Source organism: Onychostoma macrolepis, chromosome 24 (assembly GCF_012432095.1).
Source record: "Onychostoma macrolepis isolate SWU-2019 chromosome 24, ASM1243209v1, whole genome shotgun sequence".
NCBI classification, from domain to species: Eukaryota; Metazoa; Chordata; class Actinopteri; order Cypriniformes; family Cyprinidae; genus Onychostoma; species Onychostoma macrolepis.
In genome coordinates this window covers 8170-29591 of record NC_081178.1, presented here as the reverse complement: position 1 = coordinate 29591, position 21422 = coordinate 8170, and the positions used below count along the sequence as shown (strand labels likewise).

At 38.7% G+C, this 21422-nt stretch overlaps 2 protein-coding genes, 1 pseudogene and 2 gene segments (V, D, J or C); 2 read left to right on the top strand and 3 right to left on the bottom strand.

The window, feature by feature from the left end:
• Positions 1-5307: 5307 nt before the first annotated feature.
• LOC131533351 (uncharacterized) lies at positions 5308-11832 on the bottom strand. 5 transcript variants are annotated; one of them, XR_009269086.1, is made up of 12 exons: positions 10341-10841; positions 9622-9820; positions 9292-9461; positions 9110-9211; positions 8620-8852; positions 8361-8539; positions 8179-8269; positions 7893-8037; positions 7495-7665; positions 7283-7345; positions 7058-7149; positions 6958-6979 (listed from the first exon to the last, which is right to left on the bottom strand). XR_009269086.1 is itself a non-coding variant. In XM_058765655.1 (9 exons), exons 1-9 carry the CDS (start codon positions 7525-7527, stop codon positions 5493-5495), a joined length of 1002 nt encoding a protein of 333 aa, XP_058621638.1. In that variant the 5' UTR covers positions 7528-7597; the 3' UTR covers positions 5308-5492. The 5 variants fall into 5 exon arrangements, 2 of the variants coding, with proteins under 2 accessions (XP_058621638.1, XP_058621637.1); XR_009269087.1 differs by lacking the exons at positions 6958-6979; positions 7058-7149 and adding an exon at positions 11818-11832 and having other exon boundaries at positions 7228-7345; positions 10341-10418; XR_009269085.1 differs by lacking the exons at positions 6958-6979; positions 7058-7149 and having other exon boundaries at positions 7228-7345.
• A 1560-nt stretch (positions 11833-13392) lies between these two features.
• LOC131533322 (immunoglobulin kappa variable 2-28-like) lies at positions 13393-14107 on the top strand. The segment is given in 2 exon segments: positions 13393-13575; positions 13663-14107. Coding segments are annotated over 2 exon segments (384 nt in total).
• Positions 14108-15219: 1112 nt separating this feature from the next.
• Positions 15220-16658, bottom strand: LOC131532801 (Ig lambda chain C region-like; annotated as a pseudogene).
• Positions 16659-16950: 292 nt separating this feature from the next.
• LOC131533239 (immunoglobulin kappa variable 4-1-like) lies at positions 16951-17713 on the top strand. The segment is given in 2 exon segments: positions 16951-17167; positions 17257-17713. Coding segments are annotated over 2 exon segments (405 nt in total).
• Positions 17714-18433: 720 nt separating this feature from the next.
• LOC131532800 (immunoglobulin lambda-like polypeptide 5) lies at positions 18434-20922 on the bottom strand. Its single transcript, XM_058764595.1, has 3 exons — positions 20520-20922; positions 19576-19624; positions 18434-18642 (listed from the first exon to the last, which is right to left on the bottom strand). Exons 1-3 carry the CDS (start codon positions 20622-20624, stop codon positions 18434-18436), a joined length of 363 nt encoding a protein of 120 aa, XP_058620578.1. The 5' UTR covers positions 20625-20922.
• Positions 20923-21422: the final 500 nt, after the last annotated feature.

The following is a 21422-nucleotide window of genomic DNA, read 5'->3' as shown; positions in this document are numbered from 1 at the left end:
GTAGATGTTCAACATTTCCTGCCATTTCAGAACTGGATAATTCAAGAATGCATAACTCCATACAGAAACATGTTCTTCTTTTGATATGTGGTTTATCAAGAGGTTAGTAAATTATTCAAACGAGCAAAATGCGTGCACAAATGGAAGCAGGACTCTGTACATGCTGTAAGTCAGATGCAATTTATTGTAAATTAAAAAAAAAAAATCCCTTACGAATGACAGTGTTAATAATTTAAAATGAATGTGCAATATCCATAATGATCATCACAAACACATGTTTCCATATGTAATATGCATGGCAGTTTCCAACATTCATACAATAGAAGGTGATGTAGTGTGATTATTTATAATATTTTTTTTAATTTAGGATTGGTTTGGGGGGTTGTGTGTGTGTGATTGATTTAGCTGAAACTTGTTATTCTTGGTGGTTTAAATGACCTTACATCTGTCCCTTTTACTGATGTTTTACCAGTCACTGCTCCTGATAGGCTGATGTGGTCCCACTCCATTATTTGGTTGCAGTTCCATCAGTGGTCCCTGGTAAGGTAGATGAGTAAGTGTTGTACTGTTTTGGACATCCTCAATTTTTTACTTTACCAACTTCTGTACACCCACTGGAAAATGTCAGCTGAGCATTACATATTTGTCCCCCCCTACCAGAAACAAGCTGAAGAAGCCGGTCTTTGTCGTGCCCCACTTCCCTGTAGTAGTCCCACTCCACTGTTTGGTCGTTGATCCTTGGTAAGTACATCTTTCACTTTCATTTCACAGCCACACGATATGCCTGTGAATGACTGTAGTAATTTAATAAGTAAGGGATAATGTGCAGAACGCCAGTCATTATATTGAAAATAACTCCCTACAAGGCAAACAGGTCTTGCTTCATCCTGAAGGGACTTATTTCCCAATAATGACCGGCATTTTGGGCATAAATCTATGTTTTTCCCAATTTGATTTTTAGGCTCTCCTGTTATATTGTGGTGGTGAGACTGTAAAAGGACCCAAAAAGAAGACCCAAGATGATGAGAATGTTCCAGTGGACAATGGTGGTGGTGGTGCTGCTTTTACCTCATGCCGCTTTTTGGCTGTCCAGTCAAACAGCCTGTTAAGCCTAAACACAATCCCCCCCCCACACACACTCCTTTTTTTCCACCTTTCATCTGCTTGCATCCCTGTAGTTTCCATTAAATGTATATTAAATAAAATTTTTGAAAAATATTGAGATATTTTTGTCACTTTCATACATATATGCATAGAGAAGACAATAACTGTGATACTTTTGTCACTTTCATATAGACGACAACATTCAACAAAGTACAAATTAATTAAAAGAAGCAAACAATGTCTGTGAATGAAATTAGTATGCATTACATTAATAAACATGGAATAGTTTTTAAATTTAGTACGTTAACAGTGTTTTATTGTTAAAGGTAGTTGTGCAGTTTGTGATCTGAGTTGATTTGATATGTGTTGATGTTTACAGTCAAATAGAGTATGCCCACTACTCCGGGTGTGCCCCCAATGTGTGTGGAGTGGACACTCTTCCTCTGACTGAATGTTCATGTATTGATAATCCATAGCATAAGTAACAATAAAAATTATTTCCTTCTAACAATGACTCAATGCGTAATTGGGTGATAACAATCTCATGATTCTTATGCATTATAATTTAATGCATATTAAATTATAAGTTTCTGTAGTTTCATGCAGCCTATTCATTGTTCTTTAGCCAAGCTGTACAGGGTGTTTCCTAGCAACAGGGGTCAGAAGTACACATTTTTTATATATTTTGTATAATTACACTATTTTTATTGTTTGTCATTGTATGCTGTGGTTCATATAACATGTTTGTACATGAGATGGACCAATAAGAGATATAATCATTATAAACCATATCTTAAGTAATTAGCATAACACACTTCAGAAAGATCTGTCCAGTGTTTCAAGGATTCAAGCCCTTTTGAATGTGCCATTTTTTATACCTTTGGTGGGCTCTACTGAGATAACTTGGGGTCCAGGGGCAGTAAAATTTCCTCAGATGCTTCCTTCTATCTGGTTAAATAACATATGTCATTTTATTGCCACACACACACACACACCAGGCATATCATATGCAGAGATACAGTACAATTTCATGAGCATGTCATGAACAATAATCATGACCATAAAACATAAAGATATGTGCAATTTTGGCAAAATAAATTCTGATGTATATGTTTTGCTAAAATATATCCAGTTTCATAGCTGACCTGCTTTGGCAAGTCAAGGGCCCAGACATCCTCGGATCATAAGACAGCATGTGGGCAGTAATTTTCAGGACAGACCAGTTCCTAAATAATTCTCCAACCATTGACAGAACATTTACAGGCTATAGGCTTTTAGAAAAATATATGGTTTTGGTGGTTGAATCAGCTGTCCCTCATTGGTAAATAGGCCAAAATGTACCACCTGTAAAGTTGGTTCCTCAATCTACAATATGGGGCTATGTAAACTGTAACCCATATGCTAAAAGCCTGTGCATGTCAATTCATATGAATTAAGACATGTTCCATCTTCCTGCTTACTTCGGTGCATCATACTGCATACATAGCCCCATATTCTATATTGATGAACTAACTGTCCAATGCATCAATCTCATCCATGCATCAATCTCACCTCCAGACTGGACTACTGCCACAGTACAGGTGCATCTCAATAAATTAGAATGTCGTGGAAAAGTTCATTTATTTCAGAAAAATAAATAAATTCAATGCACACAGGCTGATGTAGTTAGTCTTTGGTTCTTTTAATTGTGATGATTTAGGCTCACATTAAAGAAAAACCCACCAATTCACTATCTCAACAAATTAGAATACTTCATAAGACCAATAAAAAAAAAAACATTTTTAGTGAATTGTTGGCCTTCTGGAAAGTATGTTCATTTACTCTATATGCACTCAATACTTTGTAGAGGCTCATTTTGCTTTAATTACTGCCTCAATTTGGCATGGAGGTGATCAGTTTTTGGCACTGCTGAGGTGGTATGGAAGCCCAGGTTGCTTTGATAGCGGCCTTCAGGTCATCTGCATTGTTGGGTCTGGTGTCTCTCATCTTCCTCTTGACAATATCCATATATTCTCTATGGGGTTCAGGTCAGGCGAGTTTGCTGGCCAATCAAGCACAGTAACACTATGGTCATTTAACCAACTTTTGGTACCTTTGTCAGTGTGGGCAGGTGCCAAGTCCTGCTGGAAAATGAAATCAGCATCTCCATAAAGCTTGTCAGCAGAAGGAAGCATGAAGTGCTCTAAAATTTCCTGGTAGATGGCTGCGTTGACTGTGGACTTCAGAAAACACTGTGGACCAACACCAGCAGATGACATGGCAGCCCAAATCATCACTGACTGTGGAAACTTCACACTGGACTTCAAGCAACATGGATTCTGTGCCTCTCCACTCTTCCTTCAGACTCTGGGACCTTGATTTCCAAATGAAATGTAAAATTTACTTTCATCTGAAAAGAGGACTTTGGACCACTGAGCAACAGTCCAGTTCTTTTTCTCCACAGCCCAGTTAAGATGCTTCTGACGTTGTCTCTGGTTCAGAAGTGGCTTGGTAGCCCTTTTCCTGAAGACGTCTGAGCGCGGTGACTCTTGATGCACTGACTCCAGCTTCAGTTCACTCCTTGTGAAGCTCTCACAAGTGTTTTGAATCAGCTTTTCTTGACAGTATCCTCAAGCTTGCGGTCATCCCTGTTGCTTGTGCACCTTTTCCTACCCAAATTATTCCTTCCGGTCAACTTTGCATTTAATATGCTTTGATACAGCACTCTGTGAACAGCCACACCTTTCAGTAATGACTCTCTGTGACTTACTCTCTTTGTGGAGGGCGTCAGTGTTCGTCTTCTGGATCATTGCCAAGTCAGCAGTCTTCTCCATTATTGTCTCCATTATTGTGGTTTCAAAGAACAAGAGATACGGTGAATTTATACTGTAGGGATGGTCATTTATTGAAACTCGAATGTAAATATTCTGATATTTTGAGATACTGATTTTTTACTTTCATGAGCTGTAAGCTCTAATCATCAAAATTAAAACAAAAAAACTTTTGAAATGTTTTACTTAACATGCAATGAATCTAAAATATATGAAAGTTTCACTTTTTGAAATAACTTACAAGAACAAAATGAACTTTTTCACGACATTCTAATTTATTGAGATGCACCTGTACTCTCTATGGCAGTGTTTCCCAAACCTGCTCCTGAAGGACCCCAACACTCCACATATTTTTGTCTCCCTAATCAAACACACCTGATTCAACTCATCAGCTCATTATCACATGGGTTAATGAGCTGAGGAGTTGAATCAGGTGTTTGATTAGGAAGACAAAAAAATGTGCAGTGTTGGGGTCCTTCAGGAGCAAGGTTGGGAAACACTGCTCTATGGTCTTAAAAGCACTATACAAATTAAATGTATTATTAGTATTATTATTATTTAATGCCTGTAGTGCTGCTCTGTATTAGCATATACATTTGATGTATGTTTTATGCGCAGTTAATCCACAAAAAAAATCTTCTAAAACTACCGTTCAGAGAGCATATTTTTGACATGTTGGTCAACAAAAGTTCTGAAATCATACACAAACCATTAAAACGTCCATATTTTGATTGATTATGATACACAGAGGTGTGCTGTGGTGAAATAAACCTAATTATGCTTATCTTAGGTGCTGTGGGAATTTTGATGCACAAGAAATCTTCAAAAACTACTGTTCAGAGAGCATATTTTTGACATATGTTAGTCAACAAAAGTTCTGAAATCATGCACAAACCATTAAAACGTCCATATTTTGATTATGATAAAAAGAGGTGTGCTTTGCTGAGATAAACCCAATTTCACTGACCTTACCTGCCGTGGCAAGCTTGATGCACCGGATATACTTATAAACTACAATTCAGACACCCATATTGGCCAGACAGGCCTAGGTAAGTGTTACACCCATTATTTCATGAAATGCCAGCATGTGGCACATATTTTGATACAGGGAATGATAAACTTGTTAGTCAAATTTTAGACCTCCAGCTGCTTGTGTGTTGTCAGGAGGCGGAGCATAAGATTGGAAAAATTTAGATTTCTAGGAGGCGCTATAGAATCAGTGAATGTGTAAGGTGTGATTTTACTTAGCTCATGTATAAACCTTACAAGTCCAGAAAAATGGAACAACAGTGTAACCCTGACCAGGCTCCTTTTTGCCCAGGCAACATGAAATGGGAGACCACACGTGGATGAAGATACAAAAAATAGTGATTTATTACAGTAAATATGTGAGATGAAAAATGAGAAATAAGCAATAATCAGTATAAATTATATGGTATGGTATGAAATGAAAGTGTGGCGTAATCAGTCATATGGCAAAAAGGCAAACAAAAAGCAAAACAATGTGATACAGGAGAGAAAGAACCCGGAATGGCAGCCATGAAGTCCTTTTACACTGCCCAGGCCGCAATCAAGCGATTACAGACACCTGCCCGGTAGCTCCTCACTGAGAGACACAGACACAAACAGACCAAGGAGTAGACATTAAACATGTCCCTATTCAAACTCTGGAAAATAATACTACATTTGATGTTATCTTTACTCAATTTGACAGGTTACATAAATTAAGGATATTCAAATGACACTTTTCACATATTCATTACCTGCACTCCTCCTCTTCATTTTCACTGGTGTCTGGACTGCTGAAATCACTTTCATTCTCCTGTTTATCTTCCAGTTCTATAGCAGAGCCCTGAGGGCCTAAAACAGCCTTGTATTGAAGGAGCACCTCTTTCAACGTATCCGAAACTTCAGACAGTCGTCTTCTGCAGAGACAGGAAAGGCCCTTATTTCGCTTGGCTGTAAGTGAAAAGTGAAAAACAAATCCAAATTACCATGACATACCCACTTGCTTTGTAATATTTGTTATAACTCACCAAAATTAGATGGTCAGTGTAATGTTTTTCAACTGCTTTCTAGTAAGATACGTCTCTAGTTAGGTAAAGTTAAAGTATGGTGTCCTTATCACCATCACTTCCTTGTTTGATTGGTATGGTTACAAAGATGAAACTTGCCTTCCTCTGAAGTTTTTCTTTTAAGAGTTGCCTGCAACTTCTGCAACCATGAGCAGTGCTGGGCCATCTCCTGAACAAGTATTGTCCTTTCCTCCTCCAGTCTCATTTTCAGCATGGCTTTGTTAAAAAATGTTAACTTGTCTTCGATTTGTGCTACAACAGAGGTAAAGAAAATGTATAAATAACAATTTTGACTTGAGTCTTTACAAAATAAATCAGAGGCCTCAGGAAACTCCGCTTACCGCTGCCATGAACCTCCCACGGCCATGTCGGGGACGAGTTGTCTCCTGATAGCGACTGCTCCACTTCATTAACATCAATTGGCATGGCAGGCTCATGACTGTTATAGGTCTCTATGTCTTTCAATAGCAGTCTCTTGCTCTCAGCAATTTTCCTCCGCAGGCGGTGACGAAACTTGCCACTATCTGTAAAGACATGAAGCAGAAGGTAAAAACAGTGACCAAAAATACAGTGAGCAATTATCTATAGACAATGTAATTATACCATTTTGGCGGTATAGAGCCTGCTTCCGCTGCCTCACGTTAAGGTAACGTCCCTCAATGGACTGCTCTAGGGAAGTACCTGTTGTGTCTGGAAACACAACACAAAAACACAATAGTGTAAAGAAGGACGAGTTGGGAGGGGGTGGGTGCCAAAAAAGGATTACAGAGATAGTGGCATGCAGCATAGTAAGCAGTAGGCAGCTTAAATATCATGATCTAAATGATCGCTGCCAATGAGGAAGCACAAAGTGAAACATGTTATTGGTTCAAACTTACCGCCAGCTGCCCATTCCCTCACATCAGACACCCACACTGCTTCATCGGTGCAAGCCAAGCTTTCTTTAAGCTCCGCTAGACTTGCAGTCTCCTCCTGAAGCCTCTGGCAAGTCTAATGCGACAGTTAAACAATGCAGTTACACAAAGCTACACAATAACCACAAATTGAAACCATTTACAGAGAACACACCTTCACATATCTTGCAGACAATGCCCGATGTAGTGTTGCGATTTTTTTGTAGTTCCAGGCCATAGCATGGATTGTAAGCATATCCACACGTGCTGTTGAGAGTAAATGTTGAGTGAATGTCATGCAATAAGCGATAAAAAATTACATTAGAAGAGAAATACTACAATCACCTCCTTTTGACATGTATTTAGTCGTTAAGGCACAGCGGGAGAGGTAGCTGTTCACCTGTTCAACTTCCTCCCCCGCAGTTGACCCTGCTCCTTCTTGGTTTTTGCCACTCCATGTAATCTAGAAGTAAGAAGACATGTAAGGGATAATGTAATGTCCGCCGGTCATTATCGTATAATAAGTAACGACAAGGCGAACCGGACCCTGATGCGCAGCAGAGGGACTTATTTTCCGATGATACAGTTAAACATAGTAAACACTGAACATACCTCACACTTAGTGGAATGTGCTGTAGCGTGCATGACGCTTAGGAAAGGCCTGATTGATGTTAGCCCCTGGAGATCAGGAAGGATGTTTGCTGATGTGTGTAAATATGGCCAGTATTTACACATTACTCATCAACTCCTTGTGCAGATACATGGGGTAGGCAAAGATTTCACCTAGGGATATACAAATTGTATTAGAAATGCAAATATCCTATTATTGTACATTCTAAAGAGCACATCATAATGGGAAACTCAACCAAGCAATGGTATAAGCTGAACTAATAGTGATAATTGAGATGCTTCTCCATATTATTATTTTATTTAGCTTTTGTCCAAAGCGACATACAAATAACAACAATACAAAGTTACATTTAACAGCAAACAATTTATTATAATCTCACCTCTGAACATATTAAGCGCTTTAAGGAGGAAACCATGCCGACACACCGCAACCTCCATGCCCTCTTCGTCCAACTTGAAGGTCCTCCTAGAAGTCTCCTTCGCTGCTGTCCACGAGGAGCTCCCACATCTGCCTTGTCCAGGTAGCTGTGATGTAAATGAAACACACTATAAACATACTGTATATACACCTTGTATTTTGAAGTTGAGGGCAGTTTTTCACCAATGCAAAGAAAATCTGGGCTGTCAAAGCATAGTAATTCAATTAACAAATAATTTGAAACCTGCCTGTTTCACAGCTTTATGCAAGACATCAACAAATGCAGACACAGATGTGTCTTCTGCGATAAATGCCCCTTCAAAAAACGAAGAGTCGGAGCTGAGGAAGAAACGAAACAGAACATTTATCCATGCTGAATATTGAATCTAAAAAATCTAGATCAATCTATACTGGAAGAAAAAAATATCACCTTCCGTTTCGGAGAAACCGGTATAGCTTCCTGTTGCCATCCACAGAGATTGCCAGCATGTCTGGGGTGCAAGCGGGGCAGGTGAAAGGTGCACCGCAGGACAAGTGATCTTCCTCAAAAGCACAATAGGAAAACTCCAGGAAGCTGCGCTGCAGCGTGTCCCCGCACACTGGTCCTGACTGAAAGATGCATTATATTAATTGTTACTTCGGAGATGTCTTCATATGTTAAACAATTCTATAATATGGTGAACACTTACCCGCCCACCACACTTTGTACGATGCTCCAGCAGCTTTGCAAAGGCTTGTCTGGACAGTGCCGGAGCGATGACTTTCAGTTCTCTTACACTGCTGAAAAGGTTGAGGGAATACAAAATAGAAGAGCTGGTGGAAGCTGGCCAGTATCCACTGTTTACGAGGTCCATGAACTCTGGAGCCCACTGCTGCTGGCATGTTTGACATGCAAACAATTGCTGGTGCATGTCATAACGCCCTTGGGGTTATAAGAAAACAAACCCATGGATACCTGAGCTTTTAGAAACAATCAGCTGGCACACTTTAAGACACTTGGGCTACATCTTGAGTAGAATCACACCAGCATAGTTCAAATTAGTATATTTTTGTTGGTTTATCATAGTGACAAGATGTATTCTGTAATTTTTGAGTACTGTTATTTTCATTGCAAAGCAAAGCCAAAAAAAGGGGGAAAAAGCTGAATATTGAAAAAAGATCAGAGTTTAGAAATATTACCATTGATGGTAATTAAAATGACCGCTTTGCCAGGTGACAGAGTTATGCTGGGGACTTCACAGGGACATTTTTGAGTCACTCTCACCGTTGGCAAAATACAAGCTAGCAAAGGAAAGATAAACACAAAATTAGCCTACCAGATTTATTAGACAAGAGTACAAAAGAGTTTTGCAATTACCTACCTTGGTCGTGTGAGCTGTATCCTCCCTCCCCTCTTACAAAATATGTGGATGGGGGAATAGCTTTAAAAAAGCCCTCAAGGACTGACTCCCTATCGTGGAGTGGCCATCTCCTGTGATTCTTGGTATCGCAGGTTTCACAGAACCACTGATCTGGTAGACACTCTCTGCATCTAGGAACGAAATCAATGAACCAATTTAGTCATTGAATCAACTCTTTGAAACAGACCTGATTCCACCATAAACATGCAGTTTATCCGAAACATGAAGACATCAATTAGTGATGCACTCTAAAAACCTACAAAGTATGAAAGAACATTAATGAGATCTCACCTAACAACCGCAGGCTTGCTGCAATGGCTACAAAATGGTTGGCCAACATCCTGAGTTTGGATGAGGCATTTAAGGTGGAATGGCCTTGCCTCCTTCCATCTTTGTGAGGCTTGCTGCTGCCTGAAAGTCCATGATGATGATGCCCTCTGGATTTCAGGGGAGTCAGACATCATAGCAGAGAGGCTCTCCATGTTTTTTTCTGCAAAGACAAATATTAATTTAATTGACAAAGGACCACGTCTATGCAGACCCATTATTTCATAATAATGGGTAAATATCTTGCCAATGCTTTCAGTAACATCAATTTCAGAACTTTTCCAAATCAACTTTCCCACAGTCTAGGGCCAAATTCAGCATACTTTGAAACATGGATCAGGGTAAATTGTATCAACGTGAAAATTGAGACGAAATTCCATTGGGACAAAATTGAAACGACTACAAAAAAGTGGTTCAATAATGGGACTCAGACCATTGTGGACACAATTCGTGGCTTTGCTGATTTATAAAAAAACCCCGAAAGCCAGAAAACCGCCACAGGTAACTAGGCACGGGAGGTCTGGCAAGCTTTCGAGTTTTTACATTTTTTTGCCAGGATTTTACATGAATGGCAATCTAGTCTCCAATGATACAGGTGTTCCAGGATTTGTGTGAACCCTGCTTTCAGATCTGCCTCAGAAAATTACCTAATAATAATTCAAATGTATTTGACCATATTTTACCAAATTCCACTTGAGGATCAAGACTGGCTGCAGGAAGCTCTTCAGTGAGCAGGTAGTTCCCGATCTGGTTGTGTGTAACTACAACAGCACACAGAGGAATAAAACCAAGTTAGACCACCAATGCATACTTTTTTGGTTGAATCTACATATCTATACATTTCAAATACGGGGGGAAATTACATTTAAAAAATGAATAACAACAGAACTAGGAAATAATAAATGGAAATAATAGTACAATTAACCTGTGGATGCAATAAGAAGTTGAACCATGTGGAATATGTTTATGCAGTATTTGATTTGATAACAGTATAAACATATTCCACATGGTTCAACCTCATTATAATGAGCTCATTATCTGGATACAAGTACATGTTACTTAAGTCTACCAGCAACACAACTTGATTTCAGCTAGATGCAATCACAGACTGAATGAGTCTGAGGTACCTAGGCTTATATAATACTGTTTTCTGATAAGCTACAGAGTGATTATTATAGCCTAAATATTTCTTCAACCATTAAGATACAATGGATAGTTGTTTTTTGTACGTGGCAATACATAGAATAGGACTCGATGTAGGCACTCTACTTCACTGCATCCGAAAATTCAACACCTAAAATGCACCTACCCTGGCTTCAGTCAGAACATGTTCTAAGCTCATTTCAAGAGCCATCCGTCTCCCCTCCATGTAATAGTCATCTTGACAGTCGGTGACACGTGTAGTGTTCATCACAGAAACAGAGAGAGGGGCAGACAGAGATAAGAGACAGACAGTAATGAGAGGCAGTGCACAAATCCAGATAGGTTGGCGCTTAAAAGGGCCTTTGGTTGTGGTGATCTACTGGTGATCTACTAGTAGGTAGGTTGGTAGAATCTAAATAAAAAAAAACAAAAAAAAAACACTCGTTTAGGGGAAGGGAGTTAATTGGACAGAGACAATGAATTTACTTAACAATGGATAAAATATAACATTTTTGTGACTGGAGCAGCTAAATATAAGTTTTTTAATGAGCACTGAAGATCTCAAAAACTAAAATGTAAGCAGTTCTGTTCACTCGGAGTCTGGAGGACAACTATCAATCCGCTGAAAGAAGTCCGGATAATTAAACAGAAGTTTACGTTGCAGGATTACAACCGTAAAAAACTGAACGGACTATTTTCTTTAGCGGAAGCAATAAAATCGTATTTAAATCAATAAAGTAAACTCAATATTTTGTGTCAAATGATTGATTTATTTGGTAAGTAGCCATGTAATAGGATAATGTAGAGAGATGCGGTTGTTATAGTGAATACAACTCCGAGAGGGTTTTATATCAGACAAATAGAAACACCAAAGCAATGTCACAAAAAAATAAAATAGGGCCTAAGGCAGTCATGACAATACCCCAGCAACATACTTGACTAATACACTTTTGCATACATATTTCATCGAATTATATAGGCTACTTGTTCATGAGGTTGCCAATAATTTTATCCTACCTTACTCAACGACTCCAGAGGAAGTAGTAGCTAATTGGCGGTAGCGCCGTCACCCGGATATTGTTGTGCAAAAAAAAAAAAAAAAAAAACATTGCGAAAAATTAAAATTATTAAAACATTGCGAATTTTTTTTCCAACAGGACAACAGAAGAAACTCACTGGAACTTTAAAAAAAATTCGGAGCTTAACTTACTGTAACAAAACTGAGCAACATACTGTATTGCTGGTGACAAAAACACAGATTAATTTTTAATTTTTTTTTTGCTGTAAGATGCGCAATGGTTTGTTTTGTTTTGTTTTGTTTTTCCTTTTTTTATTGAATTTTAAAATTACAGAATTCAATATCAAGTCCTTGACACATTACTTTTACACATTTTCACATTTAGTAACAATATAGTTTAAATAAAAAGAACCAAAAAAAAAAAAAAAGAAACTTAAAATAAAGGGCACCACAAACGTATGTTAAATTCATTTAGCAGAGATAGGCCTACAGATCTTTGGGCTTTTCATTTTTTTTTTAAACTTTAGACTCTAAATATATTGTAAAGGCTGCTTATAAATGCAATAGCCTATACTGTCGTTAATGACCCGCTGATCGCTGTCAGATGCTGTGATATGAATGTCCGCATTGCATTGTGGCTAATGGGCTTAGAATGAGCCCGCTCGGCCCGTGTTCTGGCTTACTGTAATATTTCACCGGTAATAAGACCGAAATAATATTATTAAAATAAAGAAATGAATGAATACAATGATAACATCTAAATAAATGTCGATAGATGTAGCGTTATAGTTGTAAAAATATCAATAAACAGCAAAGCAATCCAGCTTCGAAATAATAACCGAAAAAAACCGAAATAATAATTCATAATTAATATACAGCGCCGCCACTCCCACCACGCGCAGTGCGTAGGGCACCGACTTGCTGAGGGGGCACCAAAAATAGCCTAATGAAAAATCAATAATCATAGTCAATAATTATAATGCCGATATTATTTCAGTATATATTATTAGGCACCTTTCAGGCATAACAAGAGTATTTAATTGCTCTAGAGATGGTGCCCCCAGTGCTCCGTTGGATTGCGCAATTTGCGCAGCACCTGACGAAGTTTGACTTTGACAGTAGGAGGTATATAAAAGACTGGCAAACTGTCTTTATGTTTAAAATCATAAAGGAATTATGGTTAGGGCACCAAAATGGCTAGCAGCAGCACTGCACATATATAAACCGTGATAAGATCTCGTCAATAAATGTTGATTAAACAGCTTCTCTGCTGCAGCCCGACTGGCAGAAATAATCGTGCTGTTGCACGAAAGATGCATCCAATTGAAATGCATTAGTTTAAAAAACGTGCTAGACTTACGAAAATAACGAAATAAACGTGTCCCTGCCACGAATAAATAGATTAAATTACGTGACTTAATCACGAACTGCCGTGAGACCGGGTTGCCCATACACAAATGTAATATATAATAAACCAACAGATGATAAAACACCAGTCAAAATAATTGTACATGAAAGAACAAACAGTGTGGTGTGTGGATACAATGATGGACAGGAAGAAATAAATGAGCAATCTTCATTTAGAAGCTCATTTAAATACAGCATCAGTTCATTTGCATATTGATCAGATGCTTCAGTGCTCTGAGAGTGTTTATAGTGCTGTGAGTTTAACACTTCATCACTGACACACACAACAATCTTCATCAACATGACCTTCATCATCATCTTCATCTGGACTCTCACAGCGTTTGCTCAAGGTTTGTGGAGCACAAGTTTGATATCAATTCATTTCTTCAAGTATATTGTCAAAGTTTTGAGTTGATTTTCTTCTTGTTGTGTTTCAGAGTGTAGAGGACAGATCACCGTCACTCAGAGTCCCTCAACGACAGCAGCTCGACCAGAAGAAACAGTCAAAATCAGCTGTAAAACCAGCACAGATGTGTACAATGATGGTGCTTATGATTATTTATCCTGGTACTTACAGAAACCTGGAGAAGCTCCTAAACTCCTGATTTATGCTGCAGACAATCTTGAGTCAGGAACTCCATCTAGATTCAGTGGCAGTGGATCTAACAGTGATTTCACTCTGACCATCAGTGGAGTCCAGACTGAAGATACCGGATATTATTACTGTCTGAGCTTATACTGGCCTGAGAGCATTCAGTGGTTCACACAGTGATAAAGAGTCGTACAAAAACCTCCGTCAGTCAGAGTCACAGAGACTGAACTGATCCTGCAGCTGCTCAAACACTATCACTCACTACTGACACACAGAGACAAACACAGCAGCTACACATGAGCTCAGAACTGAGTTAGGAGTCAAATCAGCTCCATTAGACTGAGATCTGTCCTGTGACAGACGGGTTTGACTCCACTATGCTCAGGATCATTGAAAAAAATGGTAAAGTGATATTAAATCAAACAAAAAACAATACTTCTCAGTTCCAGTGTTGACATTTTTGTATTTTGTTTAGAATAGATTATTTTATTTGTTGGAGCCAATAGCCTCGTGGTTAGTGTGCCGACATATAGTGTAACTGTGCTCACGGCGACCTGAGTTCGATTCCCGTCTCGAGGTCCTTTGCCGATCCCACCCCCTCTCTTCACCCAATGCTTTCCTGTTTGCTCTTTACTAATATCCTATCTAATAAAGGCATAAAAAGACTCAGCTATGCTCAGAATAAGAGAAAACAGAGCGTGTAAATTGATATCAAATCAAACAGTCAATAATGGCACCATATGCTGTTTTGTTTTTGTACATTATAACACACCAATATCTATAACTGCAATAACTGTTCAGTTGAACCATAAAGATGTTCTTGAGCAAGTTCTCAAGTAACTTCTTCATCTCAAGCTGATAAAGAATTTATTACTCATAACTCATTTCTCATGAGCAGAAGTGAAACTGTTCCAGTTCAGAGCATTGAACCAATCAAACAGTGAAACAGTGGAGTCCAGACTGAAGATGCTGGACATTATTACTGTCAGAGTTTTCACTGCAGAACAAGTGGTTACAATTGTGTGGGTGATAATACATTCACACAGTGATAAAGAGTCATACAAAACCTCCGTCAGTCAGAGTCACGGTGACTGAACTGATCCTGCAGCTGCTCAAACACTATCACTCACTCAACAGTGTAGCTTTTCATGGAAATTAAATTAAATATAAAGCATCCATTGAGTGTTCCACTTGTTATAGTAAATATGTTAATCTAACACCATATTTGTGACGTTCATATTATTTCATCATATATCTGCAGGTGTTTTTTCATGGCCAATTGAGAGAATTTTCTAAAATTGATCCTGATCCAAAGAAAGACCCAAAACATAAATGACAAAAAAGAACATAGTTACAATTATATTTTATTTATTGAGTAAATTTTAATAGCATGACCACTGAATGATAAAGCACACATATAGTCTTGTATGAAGCACAGAAAGCAGAGCAGCTGCAGATGAGAGCGACTGAAGCTGGATGTGGAGAATGAAGGAGTCGCTCATGTGCTGTTAGTCTCCATGTGAGACATGAGTGAGAAGAGCAGCAGATCTACTCTGAACACTGCTGTCTCGTCACGTGTCCAGTGAGCGCAGGCTGGCCGCTCCGTGTGGCCTCACAGCTCACTGAGACGCTCTCCATCCACTCCTGCTCAGAGAGAGTCAGGCTGCTGCTCCAGCTGTACAGACCGTCCTTCTCCAGGAGCCCAGCGCTGCTCTCCTGAGACCTGCTGCTCCCGTCCACCTTCCAGCTCAGGCTCCAGTCTGACGGGAAGCCCTTGCTGGCCACACACACCAGTGTCGCTGTCTTCTTTGAGGAGATCTCTGCACTGGAGGCGGCAGGACGCTCACTTTAGGGCAGTGGCGCCTGACAAACACACAACACTCAACTCAGTCAAGAAGAAAGCATTTCTCTCCTTTCAGGCTCAGAAAAATATAGGAATGATTAATACAGTAATACTCATTTTATTAGTAATTTTAGCAACATTAAACTGCAAGTCACCTGAATTATTTTTTACAAAACCTGTGATCAGCAAATTATTTGAAGAGACATTTTCATGATCAACTTCAGTGTTAGTCACTTTTATTACAAGCATCAAAGATCAGATGTGAATAAACATAACTGCAGGAGTTCATTATAATGTTTGATGACAATATGAGAAAACTGGGTACAAAATTTAGTTTTAAAATATAGAAAATTTAATTTTCTTTTTTGGCATGTCTTAACCTATCAAATATTAACAATAATACAATTTAGCAACCATAATTTCCAGTTTGAAAATATCTGCAGGCTTTCTCTAAAACCAACACACTAATCTGAAAATTTAAGTTCAATTGTCTTAAATTTTCAAGTGAAATCAAAGTGGTCACAAAATGACAACCGAATGTAAATTTTTATTTCAGTGCATCTTTTTAACATTTAGAATTTAATTATTAATGAAGAAAAAAAGAGCTGAAGCTCTGAAAACTCATAAAATAAAGTTATTAAGAAATAACAGATATGATTATAGTTCACAGATGCCAAGACAATGAAAACCATCTTTACGATATTGATTGCCAAACATTCAATTTGAACTAAAAAATAAAATTAAAATATATAAATAAGCAGAAAGTGCATCCAAAGTGCAACAAAGTGTTTAACAGTCAGTTGTTGTATTAATAATATTAAATGATGATTTATTTACTGCCAACATCCAGTTTGGTGCCGCTGCCGAAAGTGACCCACAGAGACACAAACTAATAGAGCAGCTGAACAAAAACCTCCTGAACGCTTCACTAACTGCACAAACACACATCAACTGAGTCTCCAACAAACACATCCACTCACAGCACAAACTACCTTCATTTACTTCATCTGCTTTATGCAGTCTGTGTTATTACTAAAATATGAACCTGAATTTATGAAAGAAACTAACTTTTATATCATGTGACACAACTCAGTGATTCAGTGATTGACAGAGACATAAAATATATAGGCATTAACAGTCATGTTTCTGTCCAACGTCAGTCAAAAATATTCTCAAAATCTCACAGGAGAGAGTCAGGATCATATACTAAAGTTGGCCTTGAAGATTTATTCAGAAGTGAATGATCTGATATAATTTATAACAACTTGGTTATTAGAAGATCAAATATTGAAAGATTAATTAGTAATTGAATTTTGTGTCTGTTAATGAGCGACTGTCTTCAGGTAAATGATCTGGAGTGTGTTTGCATATTGATCAGATGCTTCAGTGCTCTGAGAGTGTTTATAGTGCTGTGAGTTTAACACTTCATCACTGACACACACAACAATCTTCATCAACATGACCTTCATCATCATCTTCATCTGGACTCTCACAGCGTTTGCTCAAGGTTTGTGGAGCACAAGTTTGATATCAATTCATTTCTTCAAGTATATTGTCAAAGTTTTGAGTTGATTTTCTTCTTGTTGTGTGTTTCAGAGTGTAGAGGACAGATCACCGTCACTCAGAGTCCCTCAACGACAGCAGCTCGACCAGAAGAAACAGTCAAAATCAACTGTAAAACCAGCACAGATGTGTATTACAACAGTTATTGGGGACATTATTTAGCTTGGTACTTACAGAAACCTGGAGAAGCTCCTAAACTCCTGATTTATTTAGCAGACACCCTTGAGTCAGGAACTCCATCTAGATTCAGTGGCAGTGGATCTAACAGTGATTTCACTCTGACCATCAGTGGAGTCCAGACTGAAGATGCTGGACATTATTACTGTCAGAGTTTTCATTGCAGAACAAGTGGTAGTTCTTGTGTGGGTGATTATGTGTTCACACAGTGATAAAGAGTCGTACAAAAACCTCGGTCAGTCAGAGTCACAGAGACTGAACTGATCCTGCAGCTGCTCAAACACTATCACTCACTACTGACACACAGAGACAAACACAGCAGCTACACATGAGCTCAGAACTGAGTTAGGAGTCAAATCAGCTCCATTAGACTGTGATCAACTAAAACACAACTTTTTTGTCAGTTCCAGTTTTGTAATTGTTGGGTTTTTTGTAGATTCTACTAGACTCATACCTTATAAAATCATAATGCATCCCTGATAAACTGGTCTTATGAAACTACCTCTCAAACTTCATAACTGTCTCATCACTGCATGAGCAGAAGTGAAACTGTTGAGTTCAGAGCGTTGAACCGATCAAACAGTGAAACTGTGAGTTTGGTGTAAATCAGATTTGCATTGACAGCTTTAGTGATTCTGATGGTCTCAGAATAGAGCAGCTCCGTCTCCAGAGACCATGTTCAAACCCCAAGAGCTTCAGTTCACATTTACTGCTAAACGCAGCTGTTCTCAACTATTACAATCCATCAACAGCAGCTGAAACTTTAGTGAAGGAAGGACACACTGATCAATGATGCAGTCGAACACAAATGTAAGGCGTTCAGAAGCTTTATTGAATGAACAGCAATGGCAGCAGATTGAAAGACTGCTTGAGTATTGAGCTGTAAATCACGTGACTGCTGTGAATCCTGCTGCTCTTCACTGGAGAAACATCAGCACTCGGAGCTCTTGAGGAACGAGGTCTCTTGAGCAGCTCCGTCATGTGTTACTCTGCAGACGGCGCTGTGCGTCTTCCCAGCGTGCTTTGCTGAGGCTCAGGGCGCTGCTGCGGCTGTAGCGTCCGTCCGCTCGCTCTCTGCGCTGGTCTGAACCCCTCGGTGACCTCTGACCCGTCCAGCGTCCAGCTCACCTCGCCCCTGTGGAGAGTAAGAGCTGAGCAGGCAGAGCAGTGCGGCTGAGTCTCCAGAGATCTGCAGAGAAGAGGGAGGCAGCAGAGACACGGAGGGCTTCACTGCGGGACCAGCTGAAACACACAAACACACACAAAACTCACTTCTTCACATCTGCAGCTACAATCTTCACTGCAGCAGACGTGATAATGCAGACAAAATCACAATCACTTCATCTTTACTGTAACTCCACATCACTGCTGTCATTCATATAACATAAATATCCTGAATTAAGATTGAAAATATGTCCAGTTAAATCAATATTCACTACTACTAAATGTATCGTGTACTTTTAAATATAAATCTGTTCTCTAAAGCAGACATTATTTACAGCAAATCATATAGTAATTTGATATTTTCATAATAAGGTACAGTTTAATCTCAAGCTGATTTTAAAAACATAGTCCACATGCAGATTCATGATTTATATATTTAGAAAACTAATTTAAATATTGGATTTTGAAGATATTAAGAGACTCACAATCATAAATATTAATAAATTTGTTCAAATTATGAATTTTTAATTTTTTTCTGTCTGATAATGATGCCTACAAAATTTGAATTATTTTGTCCGTATCATTAAACATTTTGTATCATGCATTTCAAAGACTCTTAATTTTTAAATGTACCAGTAATTGTGGAATAATTGTGTATTTTCAGAAGTAATTGAATGTCAGAATATATTGCACTCTATATATTCAAAATCAATGAAACGTTACAAATAATAACATCTGAAATTACTCATGTAAAATGAAAATATCTTTAAAACAATACGAAATATGCCTTGAAATGAAAAAAAAGGAATGTCATGACATATCTTTGAATATAAATGTATATTTGAAAAAAGCAGACAAGTTTTAATAAAGGATGAAACTTTAAATATATTGCAATTAATATTTTTTCACTTTAACATTTTTTTTTTTTTTGAAATCTTGTTGATAAATGCTTGCTTAAATCATCTAAAAAATAAAACATTACATTTTAATGATAGAATTGAAGAGACTTACTGATCGTCAGTTTAGTTCCTCCACCGAAAGTGTACCACAGTGCTTCATTCTAGTGAAAGCGTCGTACAAAAACCTCCGTCACACTCAAATAAACACAAACTCCAACAGAGAAAGAGAGAAACACACTCACACACACACACACACACACACACACACTCACTGATATGAGACTCAACATCAGTGATGCCTTATTATAAAAAGCAGCACAAAATGTTAATAATAAATCCTTGTTATTTCATGAAAACTAAAATTGTTTCATAATCAGTCCTAAAATACATTCCTCACATTAACACTAATTCTATTTACCTGCTTTATAACGAAATCTTTAGCAAGATTTATATTTATATTTATATGATTCCCTACTGGATGACCTTTGTCTCCAAATCTCCAAAACCATAAGCTATTTCTCAGCCTTTGACTCCGTTTCCAATTGCATAAAACACTTTTTTCAAAACACTACACACAATTCTCTACCTAAAACACAAAAATCTAACAGAAAGTGACTTGCTTTCCTTTTCCAAACACAACCAATCAAAATGCTACACTTATTCACCAGGTCACACACACACACTCACTTGTTGATCATGTGATCAACCACGGTTTGACCTTGAGAGAGGCTAGACTGAGAGTCCAGCCCAACTTGAGTCGATTTACAGTGGCGTCCATAATTCGAACCTTCAGAAATGAGAACAGGTATGCAACTATCTAATGACTATTTTAGCATTACAGTAATGTACAGTAAAATACGTATGACTGCATAGTATTGCATAAAAATTTGTAACTCTAAGCCATCCATTTACTGCACTGCATTGAATGAATGAGGTTGGTTATCATGCTGTACTACATTGTTTTTGTAAATTGTTAGTTTTCACCGGGCTGTTCTGGTCCAAAACTGGTTTGCCACCCATCCACAATTTGTAGTTTTGTACCTACCCCATATTCACCTTTACTAAATCCCATAGAGAAATTCTTCTCAGCCTGGCGCTGGAAAGTGTATGATCGCCAACCCTATGCCCGCATGGCACTTCTCCAGGCAATGGAGGACGCATGTGGGGACATAGAGGTTGCCTCTGTCCAAGGTTGGATACGCCATGCTAGGAGATACTTCCCTCGATGTTTGACAAGAGAAAACGTATCTTGTGATGTGGACGAAGTATTGTGGCAGACCCAGCCCGGAGAAGAGATGAAGCGTAGCTTGGCACTGGTGACTGCCCCTGTTCTGTTTCTGCATTGGTGTTTACAGTGTACTTGTTACCCCTCTCAGCAGATTACTTTCACTGTAGAACATTGTATTGAAATGTAAATATAAGCCTATGACAGACCAAAGAGCTTTAGATTTAGAAAAAGAGTGTTTACATGGTATATCCAAACATTTACTTTTACGAAATGATGTTTTATTAACAAGGTTCGGGAGGAGCACGATCAGATAATCAGTCTGGCCCAGGTGGAGCTCGTCACCTAATCACCTTAACAAGCACATCAGGTGTATATATACAGCCAACTCACCTCAGTTCTATGACAGTTTTCCAGCATTACTCGTCTGCTACCATGACTGAAGTTGCATCGTCTCCTTCTGACCACGAGCTAGCCACTCCAACTCGAGCCTCCGGCTCGAAGACGCCGTCTTCTCAAGCCACCGGCTCTAAAGCACTTGCCTCGCAAGCCACAGGGGAAAAAGCGCCTCCTTCTCGGCCAAGTGACGCCACCGAGCCCCGCACCTCGGCACGCGGACGCCGGCCTGCAAGATCAACAGCTCACACATCGAGCCATCGAAGACTTCGTTCACATCCACCATCAAGACAACCAACACCATCCTCAGCATCATCTTACGTCTCCGTTTCACCGTC

Excerpts from the sequence above, each read along its gene's own strand:
- LOC131533351 (XM_058765655.1), bottom strand. The coding sequence starts at position 7,527 with ATGCACGCTACAGCACATTCCACTAAGTGTGAG. Across the intron at positions 6,680-6,867 it reads GAGGGAATGGGCAGCTGGCG|ACACAACAGGTACTTCCCTA; the intron begins GTAAGTTTGAAC and ends TTGTGTTTCCAG. Across the intron at positions 5,874-6,088 it reads AAGAAAAACTTCAGAGGAAG|CCAAGCGAAATAAGGGCCTT; the intron begins GCAAGTTTCATC and ends TTTCACTTACAG.
- LOC131532800 (XM_058764595.1), bottom strand. The coding sequence starts at position 20,624 with ATGCGTCCTCCATTGCCTGGAGAAGTGCCATGCGGGCATAGGGTTGGC. Across the intron at positions 19,625-20,519 it reads CTCTATGGGATTTAGTAAAG|AATGAAGCACTGTGGTACAC; the intron begins GTGAATATGGGG and ends CGCTTTCACTAG. Across the intron at positions 18,643-19,575 it reads AGGAACTAAACTGACGATCA|CTGGTCCCGCAGTGAAGCCC; the intron begins GTAAGTCTCTTC and ends TGTGTGTTTCAG.